The sequence below is a fragment of the Eschscholzia californica genome, unplaced genomic scaffold (genome assembly GCF_041429995.1).
Source record: "Eschscholzia californica isolate CP2 unplaced genomic scaffold, dmEscCali1.0.p SCAF_4, whole genome shotgun sequence".
NCBI lineage: Eukaryota > Viridiplantae > Streptophyta > Magnoliopsida > Ranunculales > Papaveraceae > Eschscholzia > Eschscholzia californica.
Genome location: NW_028238461.1, coordinates 6320765 through 6335713, shown reverse-complemented (window position 1 = coordinate 6335713; position 14949 = coordinate 6320765). Strand labels below are relative to the sequence as shown.

General features: G+C 37.6%; 2 protein-coding genes across 2 annotated transcripts; one reads left to right on the top strand and one right to left on the bottom strand.

Moving 5' to 3' along the window:
- The first annotated feature begins 6672 nt into the window (after positions 1-6672).
- Positions 6673-10601, top strand: LOC147542042 (endoplasmic reticulum oxidoreductin-1-like). Its single transcript, XM_086637694.1, has 9 exons — positions 6673-7043; positions 7445-7576; positions 7953-8211; positions 8348-8458; positions 8784-8902; positions 9072-9176; positions 9261-9463; positions 9941-10064; positions 10186-10601. Exons 1-9 carry the CDS (start codon positions 6918-6920, stop codon positions 10375-10377), a joined length of 1371 nt encoding a protein of 456 aa, XP_086493820.1. The 5' UTR covers positions 6673-6917; the 3' UTR covers positions 10378-10601.
- A 568-nt stretch (positions 10602-11169) lies between these two features.
- Positions 11170-14127, bottom strand: LOC147542041 (uncharacterized). The gene is made up of 3 exons (XM_086637695.1): positions 13743-14127; positions 12332-12444; positions 11170-11505 (listed from the first exon to the last, which is right to left on the bottom strand). Exons 1-3 carry the CDS (start codon positions 13870-13872, stop codon positions 11425-11427), a joined length of 324 nt encoding a protein of 107 aa, XP_086493821.1. The 5' UTR covers positions 13873-14127; the 3' UTR covers positions 11170-11424.
- Between the last annotated feature and the right edge of the window lie 822 nt (positions 14128-14949).

Below are 14949 nucleotides of genomic sequence, written 5' to 3'. Positions count from 1 at the left end.
AATCTCATCAGAAAACATAACATGCTGAAACTGAAATCTGATATAACACAAAAAGTATTGATCTTCTCTATTATACGGGTTCTTGTTCTATATATACCTCAGTCCTCATTCCGCAATTTTGTATGTATCTGGCGTTGTTAATGTTGAGAACCATTTTTTTTAAAAACAAGCAGTCGAACCTGCTGCATCGAGCTCCTGCCTTGAGACCCATTCTATTTATACAAGATCCATTCATTATTGAATGAAAACTGCTATAGTGGCATTAACCGATCCCAACATCTTACAACTGTTGAGCCACTGTTATCATGCTTCACCTACAACCTATGTGACATTATTACTCTTTTTTATTATCTTTTTGTCGTGATGGTTGTACTCCAAAATCATTTGTGTACGCATGTCTTTAGGTTCTAGGGCCATTTCCACTCATCATACCCTACATGTCGTACCAGTGTCAAATACTAATACCTGTATCTATGTTACATAACCTGCAATTGCTCTTCTTTGTTTGAAGTCCATTTTCTTCTCAGAATTTTCAAATTCTATATGACAGGTTTATCTGATTGTAGGTTAAACAACATCAGATACTCAACTCTTATTGTATTAGTTTCTAATTTGTAAGTAAGTTGGATCTCCTAGTTATACTCAAACTCGTTAACGAACAGACAAACATCTTGTTTTCAACTTTCTACAGTGAGATCAAAGAGCAGTATTTTTATATTTATTTGCTCTAGGGTTGAGCGAAGTAGATCGTAGAGTCACTCCTGAAGGTCAGCATGTATGCCATTAGAGTAGTTATTGTTTGTTATGTTTTGATTCGGTTAAACTGCAATTGAGCCTAATAAACTTACAAAAACTTTGGTCTCGACGAGCCTTTTGGAAATGGAAATAGGTAATTCCAACTCGTAATTGAAGTATGATGTTGGAAGCATTTACTTTCTTTTTTGCGTTTGTTGCATCAAAATGCAACTCTCCAATCTTGATGGGTAAGAATATATATACTCTTCCTGTCAAGGTGTTTTCAACTCGAACCTTTTCACTCTGGAAAATTCCTCTTTGTAGTTGCTTAGAGGCCCCAGAAAGGACTTTTGTCTTCCTAGGTTTCTAAGAGTAGAAGCTTCTGCTCTTTCATCCTTCTCCAAATGAGCCAATCTGATTCAGCTGGTTTACTTTTCAGAAATCAGAATTATGATTTTCAGTGTCAAACTCCGCGCACCCTTGCAGTTATCTGAGTGACTATCGTTGACCCCGGGTAAGGAGTACGAGCGTATCCTGAGGTCTATGTAAATTATAACCTTCTTATGAATTAGGTGTGCTTAGAAGTTGATAGGATCTTTCTTTTCTTCAATGGTGCTGTGTCTTGCCGTATATTTAATGTTGCGGTCCTGATCTCGTCTCCACTGTTACTCCATTCTTTAACGGCCTCACTTGGTTTTTCTGTCGGTATTATATAGTTGTTGTTCTGTTCTTGTTTTTCTTTTTTTTTTTTTTTTGAAAATTGGAATGAATATATAGATAATAAGTGTCGGAGGACACAGGTTACAATTTACATAGTTGATCGAGTGACTATGTTATGATGTTATATCATCCCCATCAAAGACAAAATCATGATATGACAATGGTTTTGCTCCTTCTGTTTTCCTACTCCACTGATATAATAGCCCTTTTACTTCTTTCTGCACTAAGCTCTCTTTGATTGCTCTCCTTAAAAATCTCGTTGTTTCTCTACCCTTCCATAGACACCATGATATAGCGGCTGGGATTGTATTCCAGATTTCTTTTCCTTTTCTCCTTCTAGACATTGACAATTGCTCGATTTAGTCTTGGAGGGATTATGGTTGACACCAGTTGATCTTACCCGAACTGATAAAGTACTGCCATAAGCCTGGTGCAATCTTACAGTGAAGGAATAAGTGATCTGCCGACTCTTCTGCTTCTTTGCATGTGCCCATCTGTATAAAGATAGGGAAATCCCTGGCTGTGTCATTTTTAGCTGCTCTTTTGTATAAGCTCCTTACTAATAGGATATCTTCCTCCCTTTATATCCACACTCGTGTATTCTCAATATCAGTAGGTTTGTTCCTCCCCAACACTTGCAGGAGTTCCATGAGGGTGGGGACTTCTCAGTAGTTCAGATCTTTCTCAATGGTATCTCCCATATTCTCTGATTGATATTGAACATTTGCCTGACTGATGCTCCTTTCAAGATTGAGATGAAATAAATATGTCTGGGAACCTATCCTTGAGGCTAATTGTCGAACACCAAATGTCTTCCCATAAATTTCTGCCCGTTCCCCAACTTCCATGTTGTATACTCGTTGAATTCCTCGACCCTGGTCTGAATGCCTCTCCAAAGCCCACATCCGTACACTTATTTGCTTTTATTCCTGATCCATCTCTGCTCCAATTCCCCTTTCTTTTCTCCATAAAACCTCGGTTTCTTGCTTAAATCTCCATAGCCCAACCCACCTTTCTTTACCTCTTTACAAAGTGTGTTCCATGCTACCCAGTGTACCCTCTTGCCTTCTATCTTACCATTCTAGAAAAAAGTCACACATCTTTTTGTGTATGGTCTTCACAAATTTAGCGGGTAAGTGAAATAGGATAAAAAGTAGATGGGCAGTGCTGATAGAACTGCTTTAAGAAGTGTAAGTTTTCCTCCTCCTGACAAGTTTTCTAGCTTTCCACACTGAAAGTTTCCGAACGATTCTTTCTGTCACTGGATCCCACAGGGCGGTAGATCTATATCCTTGTCCCAGAGGAAGTCCTAAGTGAGAGGAAGTCCTAAGTGAGAGGAAGGTAGATTCCCTCTTTGGCAGTCCAGTGTCTTTATACAGTGCTGGAGTTCTACATTGAACTGGAAATATAAAGGATTTAGAATTATTTACCTCGAGTCCCGATGCCAGCATTGCCACCTCTTCTCTCTCATCTCTCGCCGCAAATTGAAGATGATTCACCGGTGTTCCAGAAAGGGTTACTTGAAATCCCTTTATCCATCCTTTCTTGTGTTCTGATTTATTCACATGTACACTTTAATCTCATTTTTAACTGCTCTTTTGTATGAGCTCCTTACTAATAGGATATCGTCCTCCCTTTGTATCCACACTCGTGTATTCTCAATATCAGTAGGTTTGTTCCTCCCCAACACTTGCAGGAGTTCCATGAGGGTGGGGACTTCTCAGTAGTTCAGATCTTTTCTCAATGGTATCTCCCAGATTCTCTGATTGATGTTGAACATTTGGCTGACTGATGCTCCTTTCAATATTGAGATGAAATAAATATATGTCTGGGAACCTATCCTTAAGGCTAATTGTCGAACACCAAATGTCTTCCCATAAATTTCTGCCCGTTCCCCAACTTCCATGTTGTATACTCGTTGAATTCCTCGACCCTGTTCTGGATGCCTCTCCAAAGCCCACATACGTACACTTATTTGCTTTTATTCCTGATCCATCTCTGCTCCAATTCCCCTTTCTTTTCTCCATAAAACCTCGGTTTCTTGCTTAAATCTCCATAGCCCAACCCACCTTTTTTTGTCTCTTTACAGAGTGTGTTCCGTGCTACCCAGTGTACCTTCTTGCCTTCTATCTTACCATTCTAGAAAAAAGTCACACATCTTTTTGTGTATGATCTTCACAAATTTAGCGGGTAAGTGAAATAGGATAAAAAGTAGATGGGCATTGTTGATAGAACTGCTTTAATAAGTGTAAGTTTTCCTCCTCCCGACAAGTTTCTAGCTTTCCACGCTGAAAGTTTCCGATCGATTCTTTTTATCACTGGATCCCACAGGGCGGTAGATCTATATCCTTGTCCCAGCGGAAGTCCTAAGTGAGAGGAAGGTAGATTCCCTCCTTGGCAGTCCAGTGTCCTTATACAGTGCTGAAGTTCTACCTTGAACTGAAAATATAAAGGATTTAGAATTATTTACCTTGAGTCCCGATGCCAGCATTGCCACCTCTTCTCTCTCATCTCTCGCCGCAAATTGAAGATGATTCACCGGTGTTCCAGAAGGGGTTACTTGAAATCCCTTTATCCATCCTTTCTTGTGTTCTGATTTATTCACATGTACACTTTAATCTCATCCGAAAACATAAGCTGTTGAAATGAAATCTGATATAACACAACACCTTGTCTTTCACTGCTGTCTAGTTCCTTGTTCTGTAGTGTATATACCTTTATTCTCATTCTATATATCCTTGTTTTGAATGTGTGTGTGTATACCTGGCACTTCCCGTTGAAACCCTAATATTGACATTATCTGACTCCAACATCTATTTAGTCGCGGTCCATTTCTGTCACACTCTTCACTTATAGTTTAGGACTCATTTTTTTAGTGGGATATCTCGTGACGGATAGTAGTCTAGTCACGTCCCTGGCTGTGATACAAATCATTAGGTGTATCATGCGTTAAACTGGCACAGAATCATGTATCCTGGTACTTGCTGATTCTCATTCATCCTATCGGAATAGTTTTACCCCTAGATGTCCTTATTAGCATATTATTGATCTTCGTCCGAAATCCCTTTTCTCAAAGCACTCAAATTCTGCAACAATATGTTTACCTGACCTTGTATGTATACTTTATTACTCCACATCTCATCTTTTTTGTACTTCCTAGAGTGAGATAGAAGATCAGTGTTCTTTTTAGTTGCTTCTGGATTATGTGAAGTTCATCTTGGAGTCGGTAATTCGTGTAGATGAACCTATCTACTTTGGTGTTATCTTATGCTTTGAACTGTTTCGTTTGCCTTGTTATACCCAATAACATATTTACTTGTGGGTTTAGGGCTTTTTCTTTTTGTAGATCTTGTGCGGTTCCTCAAATGTGATGTTTGTTAATTGTATCTTACAATGTGGTTGTCTAATTTAGAATGAAAATTTGATTTGTTCTATAGTTTTTGTTTGGTTGATTGATGTATGCTTGTTGTGATGCCTTGGGGGTGGTGGTGCTGTATTCTTGTATCAACTGTCTCCTTATCTTTCGATAAAAACTATTAGGTCAAATTGTTTTTCTGAAGTCCCATATGTCACTTGCCTACTTTTAGATCTAAAATCTGATCGTAGAACATGAAATATAAGACTTTTGAGGGATGTAACAGAATGCTTTACTCTTCTAGACCAGTGTTATATCCGTCATTTTGTAAAGGAGATTTTAATGGCAATGCCTAATCACGCCTTAAGGCAATAACGGATAGAGGCAATGTGGCTGGCGAAGGGGGTCTTCCCCTTTGCTGTTAATGGTGTAGATAGAGAAAATAGAAGAACAAGAAGAAAAAAGAAGGGGAGTGTTAATGTTTTTTTTTTTTGGTCCGGAAGTTCTCGACTGATTACTTTTCTTGGAGAAGAGGAAGACGGGTATATTGCCTTTAGCCATTGCATATAAATCTACCTTTTTGTAAATTGATTCTCTCATGAATATTATTGGGTCTGGAATGAAGTATTCTGGTCAGACTGACTCAAAACCAATCTTAGAAATTTGGGTCTCATTGATCAATCAAAACAAATATTTTGAAACTTGACTAGGGAACTAGATTAAACAAAAAAGTAATCCGCAAATGTATTAATGTTATTAGCTCAAATTCAAATATTGAAAATGTAGCGACTTCAATTTTATATTTATCTAATAATTTTTGTTTTCGTAGTCTGAATACTAAAAGACGGTGCTTTGGGGCAGCTTAAAACATCTATAAGGCGACAGACTGCTACCCCTTTTAGATTTATTAAAAAGAAATTTTAGATCTTCCTCACCTCTCACCACCACATCCGACAACCTCTGCCATTATCTCTGTCTTTTACTCTATATAATTTCCCTCTTTCACTCCGTCTCCTTCTCGCGATTCGAAGAGTTTCGTTCGTTGTGGTTTCCTTTGTCTCCAACGAAGAGAAAATACTTTAGGCAAATCCTTGAAGAGTATCTCAAATCCTCAATGTAGAATTCAAACCATTGATTGGGGGGTTCAGATCCTTTATCGGTATTCCAAACCATCAAGGGATTCGTAGTCAACTGGCCTGAGGTAGGTTACGTAGGTATGGAGTAAATATCATGTTGGGCTATTGACCACAAGTTTTTTTGTGGTTATAGAACCCTCAATTGAGGCTCTGAAACTCTCTTCGATTCTTTGAGGATTTTGTCGAGGGGTGGAATTAAGTCTGGGAGTCTGAACCTCAACTCGGAACGCCGAGTTCGATGGGCAAACAGACAGTCTGTAAGTAGTGACGCACAGTGTATACCCACCCCACGTGCTTCTTTTAAACAATCATCGTTGGTTGAACTAACTTGTACGCTAAGCCCAAGGCCCAAAGTCAAGCTCGTCTGTGAAGCCCGGGCACCAACCCCATTCATAGGCGCCCCTAAGTATAGTACGTGCGATTTGTGTCGTTCATTTCTCAACTCCTGAACCTAACGATGAAGAAAGCACTCTCCTTTTATACTGACTGTTACATCTTGGGTGCGGGCCGGGCTGGAGGCATCTAAAATTTTCCACCTAAAAATCTTGATCGCCACGAAGATTACGATACCCTAAGGGGGTGCCGGGTGGCCTGGCCTATGTAAAACCGGCTCTGGTTTGTTCCAACTTCCAAATGATTCTGGTTCTCCTCTTTTAGAGAGAAGCTGAACGAACCCGTGATCCAATTTCTTTGAATTAAAATTAGGTACGTAATGACGTTTTCCGTGGTATATAAACCCTTGGATAAAAAAACTTCACACCAATAGACAAATCTAACGGCTAACGAAACCTAAAATTAACTGTCACTTCTTCCTTATTTCATTTCTCTGTCTACCTTCTCTCGAGTTTGAGCTAAAGCCCTAATATATTTTCTAGGGTTTATGTACATTTTTTAAGGATTTAGGCATTTGAGATCTGATATCTTCAAACCCGGAAAGAGGTGAAAGCTAAAGATTGTGGAGAAGTGAGAAAATGAGTAGATGGGGATGGATTTTGGTTGCTGCTTTTGCTGTTTTGATCTCAATATCATTGACTTCAAGAAACCCTTCTACGATTTCGATTCTCTCTCGTCAAAACAGTGAAACTTGTCAATGTTCGGTAATTTTTCGCTTTTTTCAATTTCTGAATCTCTATCTGAAACTTTTTCGTTTCTCTGTTTTTTTCCGTGAGAAGATTTCTTATTCTGTAATTTGAGTTGTATCGTTGAAAGAAATTTAGGGCAAGAAATAGAGTATTTCGAGCCTGTTTGAGAAAATAATGAAACAGAAGTATATTGGAAATGGGTATTTGAATTTTTCAGTTTTTAGTCTTCATTTCATTTAGAAACAACCTAAAGATCTGACTAGATTCAATTGAGACCTTCAGTCAGATTTCAGATCTGACATAGAGAAAAAAAAAATAAGCGCGCGCTAATACTGTTATTTTCGTTTGTGAATTATGATTTATTTTGTTAAGATCTATCTGAATATTTCTTGTGAATAAACTGGAAACATGTGAAGGGTTTACATAAACTTACCGGCATTGTGGAGGATTGCTGTTGTGATTATGAGACAGTCGACAATCTTAATCAGGAAGTCTTGCATCCATTGCTCCAAGAGCTTGTTCAAACTCCATTCTTTCGATATTTCAAGGTATGGTTTAATCTGCTAATGTTTAAAAGTTGATTCAGTTACTGCATAGAATCAATGTCCTTCATGTAGCATGATGAACTGTATAGTATCTCGAAGATGTAGAAGTTTAATGTTTGATTATATTCGTATTCCGAAGTTCAGAGATTGATTTTGTAAAGAAAACGTCTTGAAATCCTACTCTAAAATCGTGCATCAAGACACATTATTAAGTATGTCAAGTATTTCTTTTTTGGTTTATAGTTTAGTAAGTGAATGTTTGTTCGTAGACTATAAAATTTCATCTGGTGTCATCAACACATCAAACTGATCATGTGTGGAGAATCTGTTTGATGATTTCTAGCATACTTGCTGGTTACTTAATTGATTTCACTTTTAGGTTAAGCTTTGGTGTGACTGCCCTTTCTGGCCTGATGATGGTATGTGTCGTCTAAGGGATTGCAGTGTCTGCGAATGCCCGGAAAACGAGTTCCCCGAGTCATTTAAGAAGCCTATTTATCATGGGCTTCCATCTCAAGATTTAGTATGTCAAGAAGAAAAGCCAGAAGCCGCAGTCGACCGTACAATCGATCGTAAAGCTTTTAGAGGTTGGGTTGAAGTCGATAATCCATGGACACATGATGATGAAACTGATAATGGTATACTCAGTCTCTCCAATCTCATATTCTATGTTGTATATCTAGTTTTATAGAAATCGTTGAAAATGGAAAAGTAGTTCGTCTATTTATGGATTCAGTTTTGACAAAAGTAACTGATGTTTAAGGGATTTTGTAGCTGAGATGACATATGTGAATCTTCAACTCAATCCTGAGCGTTATACTGGATACACTGGAACGCCAGCTAGAAGAATATGGGATGCTATTTATACAGAGAATTGTCCAAAATGTGAGTTACTCTGTGCACACTTCTTTCGCTTTCTTTAGTTTCATTTCGAAGACTGGTTTTTCTGAAGATATGCAAAAAGCTTCTCGACGTCATTAGAGTTTGGTTCTAAATTAAGGGCTAAAACAAGCCGTCTAAGTTTTGTTAAATTTTATATATTTATTTGAGGGGAGATAGAAGTTTTAGAACTAATTGCTATTGACATAGGTTTTCGCCTATTACTATCGCAATGTTACTGCTTCTTCATACTTGTACACATCTAAGTGATATCAGTTTATTACGGAAGTTACTATTTTCTTCTCTCATGTAAATGTATTTCACTCTGCAGATCGATCTGGAGAGTTTTGCCAAGAAAAGAAAGTGTTGTACAAGTTGATATCTGGACTTCACTCTTCCATCTCAATCCACATAGGTGCCGATTATCTCCTCGATGAAGCTTCTAACTTGGTATCTTCTCATACTCAATACTCCGTTTCTTTGGTTGATTAGTCACTTATTTTGAACCATACGGATTAATGGGTCATCCAAGGAACTGACCATTTCTTTAAATCAAACTGAGAACAGTTCAGTTTCTTGATTCAATATTCTAATATTTCATCCTCCATCAAAATTGCAGTGGGGTCAAAATCTCAAGTTGGTACATGATCGTGTTCTACAATACCCAGACCGCGTAAAAAACTTGTACTTCACATATCTCTTTGTTCTTCGAGCTGTATCAAAGGTAACAAGGCTAACAACTTTTCTGCTTTCTTTGGAAGATTTAGAACTACTCCTAATATTTATATTTGATTCTGATTCCTCTCAGTCAGCAAATTATTTGGAACAAGCTGAGTATGAAACTGGTAACCTGACGGAAGACTTGAAAACTAAATCGTTGATGAAGCAGCTTCTCTACAACCCAAAATTACAAGATGCATGTCCAATCCCATTTGATGAAGCCAACCTATGGAAAGGCCAAAGTGGACCGGAGCTGAAGCAGCAGATTCAGAAACAGTTTAGAAACATCAGGTAATTCCCCAAAATTAACGAGATAAATATAATTATTAATTTTTTAAACTCTGCTTACTGTGCTGCAAAAATTTGCAAATGGGAAAACTCATGGTTTTAGTGTACAAAATCTAGTCCAAGCATCCAAAGTAAACTCCAATGATTCAAAGCTTCATGCATAACAACTCAAGTGTCATGCATAACGACCGACTTCGAGGTTTGGTATAGGAATACCTCGGGTTAACCCTGATCTTGACAACATGGTAATGAACGAAGAAAACGATGAAGCTTTCCATGTGATTGGCCGTAATAAATATTCTTTTCCCTTTCAATTTAAGATAAATTAGTAGATTCTTTTGCAGCATCACGTGTAACCGTTGCCTCGTTGGATGCTGTTCACTGTCTACTTTCATGCTTCTTGCTTTTTAAAATTGTCCTCTTGTGTCGAAAAAGATTATACTTGTGCTCCTTAACACAATATATATGTATATTTCACAGTGCATTGATGGATTGTGTGGGATGTGAGAAGTGTCGACTTTGGGGAAAGCTTCAGGTTCTCGGTCTCGGAACTGCATTGAAGATCCTTTTCTCTGTCAATGAGCAAGATCATCTTGATCAACATGTAAAATTACCCTTCTCTCATTTTGCATTCTATTTTCGTTTTACACTAAAAAACCAGTTAAAGCCGTGTTTACTTCACCAAAATGATTTAGAACTTCATCTTTCTTTGTTTTTTTTTTCAGCTGCAATTACAAAGGAATGAAGTGATTGCATTAGTGAACCTTCTCAATAGACTTTCAGAATCTATCAAATGGGTCCATGTAATGGGCCCATCGTCCACTAAGAACACCAAAGGATGGGTTTTCCCAGGTTCTAGTTATAGAAGCATTTGGGAAAGAATATGGACCGCTTTCGCTGCAAATGGTACAACCTAAATGATCAGCTTCCTGAAGGCATATAATCAAAATTTGGGAACCGGTAAGAGATAACGAAAAGGACATCCTGTCTGCCTTTAACTTTCGAAAAAGCAGTCAATTTCAGAAAGTAGGATAGGGAGGATATATAGAGTAAGATGATTAAACATGTAAAATTCATGAACATGTAATTTTACCAAAGTTAAAGTACTAAAGGAATCAATAAACTTAATAGATTTGATTCATCTGTGGTTTCAAGTTAATTCGATTTTTAGGGGCAAACAATGTTTACTCAATAGGAGGCGAAATGTTAGACGGGTGGCTCGAGTCAAGATGATCAATTCTATGTTTGGTCTATTATTACTCAGCCCCAAAGCTTTTAGTACTCATCAGCCATGAATATTTGAAAATTAAATATTGTTAGTTCCCAAATCTGCTGGCTCACAAAAACATTGTTGATTTGGTATCCTGTTGTAATTTTTCTACTGTCTACGTGAGAATGATCTGGTGTCTGAATTCTTAACCTTAAAATCTGCTTCGTCTGAATGATCTGACTTCAGTTGATTACAAAAAATTGATTTTTTCCTCACTCATAGCTGACATACCTTTTTTTTTGTATAAAGAATCTGAATCAAGAGACCCCATTAAAAATGAATATTGTTCTCATCAAAACAAATCAGGATCGGATGACTTCAGACAGATCAGATTCTGACGATTAAACAAACATAACCACTGAAACCTCCACAGAAACCCTAACAATCAAAAGAAGGCCTAAAAACAGCAATACCAACACACAGAGAGGATCAGAAGACATGTAAAAAGTACATGTTTTATAGGATTATATAGATGCCGATATTACAAGGGTGTACGGTGTACTGTCTGTGCTAATTCATGGTTCTTATACATTTTCAGCCCAAAAACAATTCCATTCCAATAAAAATGAGAAAAAATAACCCTAGACATTAACTTCTTACAATGTCGGGCTTGGTGACTAATTCAAACTGGATGTCCCTCAACCCTAGAAAGAAAAATAAATAAAGCACTTGAAGACTTTACAGAGTGCAATCTCTAGCGAGTTTTCTTCAAACGTTTGGGTTGTCGTATCACCTCCTTTCTGATGTCTTTGGGAGGTTCGCTATCCACATATGACTGCAAAAAAAAAAATGTAAGCCGTGTTAATAACTAGACGTAAACAAAGTTGATATTGGTGAATCCAGCATACTCATACACATTCTACAAGTCAGTTGACTAGTGGTTTGGGGATCATATACCAGTGAATACCAGCACATAAAAACAAATCAGAAAGTGAACGATCCTATTTATTGACTATATAAATGAGAAAGAGATCAGGGGAAAGGTTTGGATTAGGTTAGTCCTACGTGGCCTAAAGTGTGAAAACCAAAGAAGGTTTTATGTTGTCCTCGCTTTTGACATCCAGACCCAAGAGCCCAACGGAAACGAGGTTTTGTTCCTCGCGAAGGCTTTACCAGCTAAGCCGAAGGCCTTGAAACTTACTAAGCTTGAGCTCACAACTATATCTCAGGCTCCGGACACAAAGTAAAGTACACAGAATACGTGAAACAGAGAACAATTAACAAGTGCTCAGACCATATACTAAGAGAAGTTATGTTCAAACTCCTGTTTAGATTGAAAAGGATAATAAACATGGAATTTGGTTAGGCCAATTACCAGATAGACTGATAGAGTGATGTTATATGACGGATTTACAAACGCTACATATGTTTTCACTCTCTGGAGGCTCAATTAATAAATCCCAAGATTAAGCAAGCCTTCAATTAAGGTTCAAAAGGCCAAGTTAAATTTGATGCCTTCGAACAATGTTGGGCCTTCAAACTTCGCCATAATACCAAGTATTGATATACGAAAGTATAATCTAAATAACTTGTAGTCTTAAGGAAACTAGGGAGCAATGATAAAATACAAAAGCTAAATGAAGATGTGATTTAAGTCTAACCTCTTCCCATTTTCTTTGTAATTCAAGAAGTTCCCGACAGCATGCTAGACACTCTGCATGGTATACAGCAGCTAGGTCTTTTATCATGGCCTTCCTTCTGATAATACCAATCACTGCGCAAGAGAAATCAAAACAATATTAAATGAACGAAACTGAACATGTCATTGCCCTTTGCAGGATAAAGAGTGCATTAGTAGTGGAGACTGGAGAACATACGCCATTAGGATGGGGAGTTACCCCATGTTATTAGTTATTCTTTCCAACAAATTAAATTTTGGTTCCCGTCAATATTTCGGTAGGCATATTTGGGTCAAAATAGTTTGAAATTTAATTACTTGCACCAAACAGCGTAAAAACTTGGGAGAAAGTAATTAATTTTCAGTTTCGGTCAATATTTTGCCAGGCATGGAGATGGAAATATTGACTGAAATATTTCAAAATTTAGTTTCTCAATTCTTTCAAGGTAAATTGATACGGACTGTACTACTTAAATAGGTTCAGTGATTTTCATCTTCCAATCTTATAAACATGAATGAAGATAAGAACAAATATGGTTGAGATAAACACATCTTTAACCATGATGGAAAAAACCACACCCTCTAAATGAACCTAATGATCTAGATACCGAAATTAGCCATTGAGATCACACTATTAAGCAAAAAAGACAAACATAAGTTCGGAAATTGTGTCCTTTAGAGACAACAAAATGGGAAACGTTTACTGCATAATGGGTCAAATAACTAGACACAACATTATATCTACATCACTGAAACCAAAGTTTAAGAACTAGCAGGGATCGTTTACTCCGGAACTTGAACTGAGAGAAGTAGAACATTGTATGTATAAAACTTGATCATAATTCATACCCAAAGATGAATAATCACTTGGTTATTCATGTGTCGAAGAAGTAGTGGTTATAACGGTTTTTTCACCAAACGAGAGGTACTGTATAGAGATGGCATAATAACACAAAAATAAAAATGGCTACAATAATAAAGAAAAACCCATCTTCATAACACTATTCTTTTACTTAATTACGGTTCTCACGAGCGCAATCTCCTCTTTCAACTAAAAAATAAGGGTCATAACCATATGGTAGGGATGGAATGATATTAAAGGTGTTTCAAGTTGCATCAATTGAATATCTCCTAGTATAACACCTAAGTTTGAGAATCTCTGAAAAGGGCTCTCAATTCTTAATATCAATCCCCTCTTTCAACTAACAAATTAGGGTAAAAACTAAAATTTTCAAATTCACAAAGTTCCCCTAAATTAGATTAAATAAATAAACTAATTATAAGAAGAAAAAAATCAAAATATGAACCCTAAATTTGACAGAATGCGTGAAAAGATGAACATGAAAAAGGGACAAAATCAAATTCAAAAGAGAGAAATAGATAGTAATAGTTACTTCGGCTAGGATCAAATCGAATAGGAGGAGATGGACGAACAGGAGAGCGAGGTGGAGGAAGAGCATCATCTCCGGTAGCGGTTTCCGGCCGAGAAGGCGGCGGAGAAACAGGTAGTTCCTCTTCACCCATTACTGAAATCTTCTTGTGTAGTTTTAGGGTTTCCCAAACCTTCGGATTATCAAAGTCTCTTGCTTTATGCTTCTGTAGGAGTATTCAGATATTCTTCAAGCATTGCTTTTTAAGCATCTCGCTGTTTCTAATTTCTATTCCTTTTTTGCTTTAGACTTGGGAAGGGAGGAAGCTGGCAGAAATAGTTGTGGGGACTTCAATTGATTTCTTAAAAAATATAGTACTTGTCTTAAAAATATTTGGAAAGTTGGTCATAAACTAGGGACTAATTGGAAAATAAACAAAGAAATAAGTAGCTATAGACTTAATTTTTAGTAGTTGAAGTTCAAATATTGTCTGAGTTAGACAATTGGAGATATCCAAAGAGACACTAAAAGTAGAGTTAGGGGTGGGAAACGGACCGGACGGGTAGTCCACGGTCACTTACTCTTCAGGTCCGGGCGGAACGGACAAATTCTCGATTTGTCCGTTCGGACATACGGACAAATCGGGCGGTTACTTGACAAAATTTGGTTGTCCGTCCGTGTCCCCCTAAATTGCCGGGCAATCCGGGTACCGGACCGGTAGGACTCGGGCGCAATGTTTCTTTTTTTTACTTGAATGCCTATAAAAGATATTTATTAAGATTTAACCCAAGCAAAGTCGATAAAACATAATCCTACATTGTAAACTTAGTATTTCCATGCATATACGTGTAAGTATGTAGTCTAAATGTTAACTATATCAATTGATTCGCATACACGTGTAAGTGTGTAGTCTAAATGTTAACTATATTAATTGATTATAACTATCTATATATGATTAAAATGTCTAAGTAAGTCGAAAATATCAATCGGTCGGGCTTATCGATTGGACTCAGGCGGAATGCCGGTTAGAGCCTCTTGTCCGTGTCCGTCCGACTAAATTTGCCGGTCCGGTCGGGTAGTGTCCGACTCGGACACCGGGCGCCCACGGTCACATCGGACTCGGGCGGTTCGCGGCGGATCCGGACTCACGGGCCTTTTTCCCACCCCTAAGTAGAGTCTCCTCCCTCCTGAGACTTATTATTTTAGGAAAAATACTAGTAGGAGATTTTGT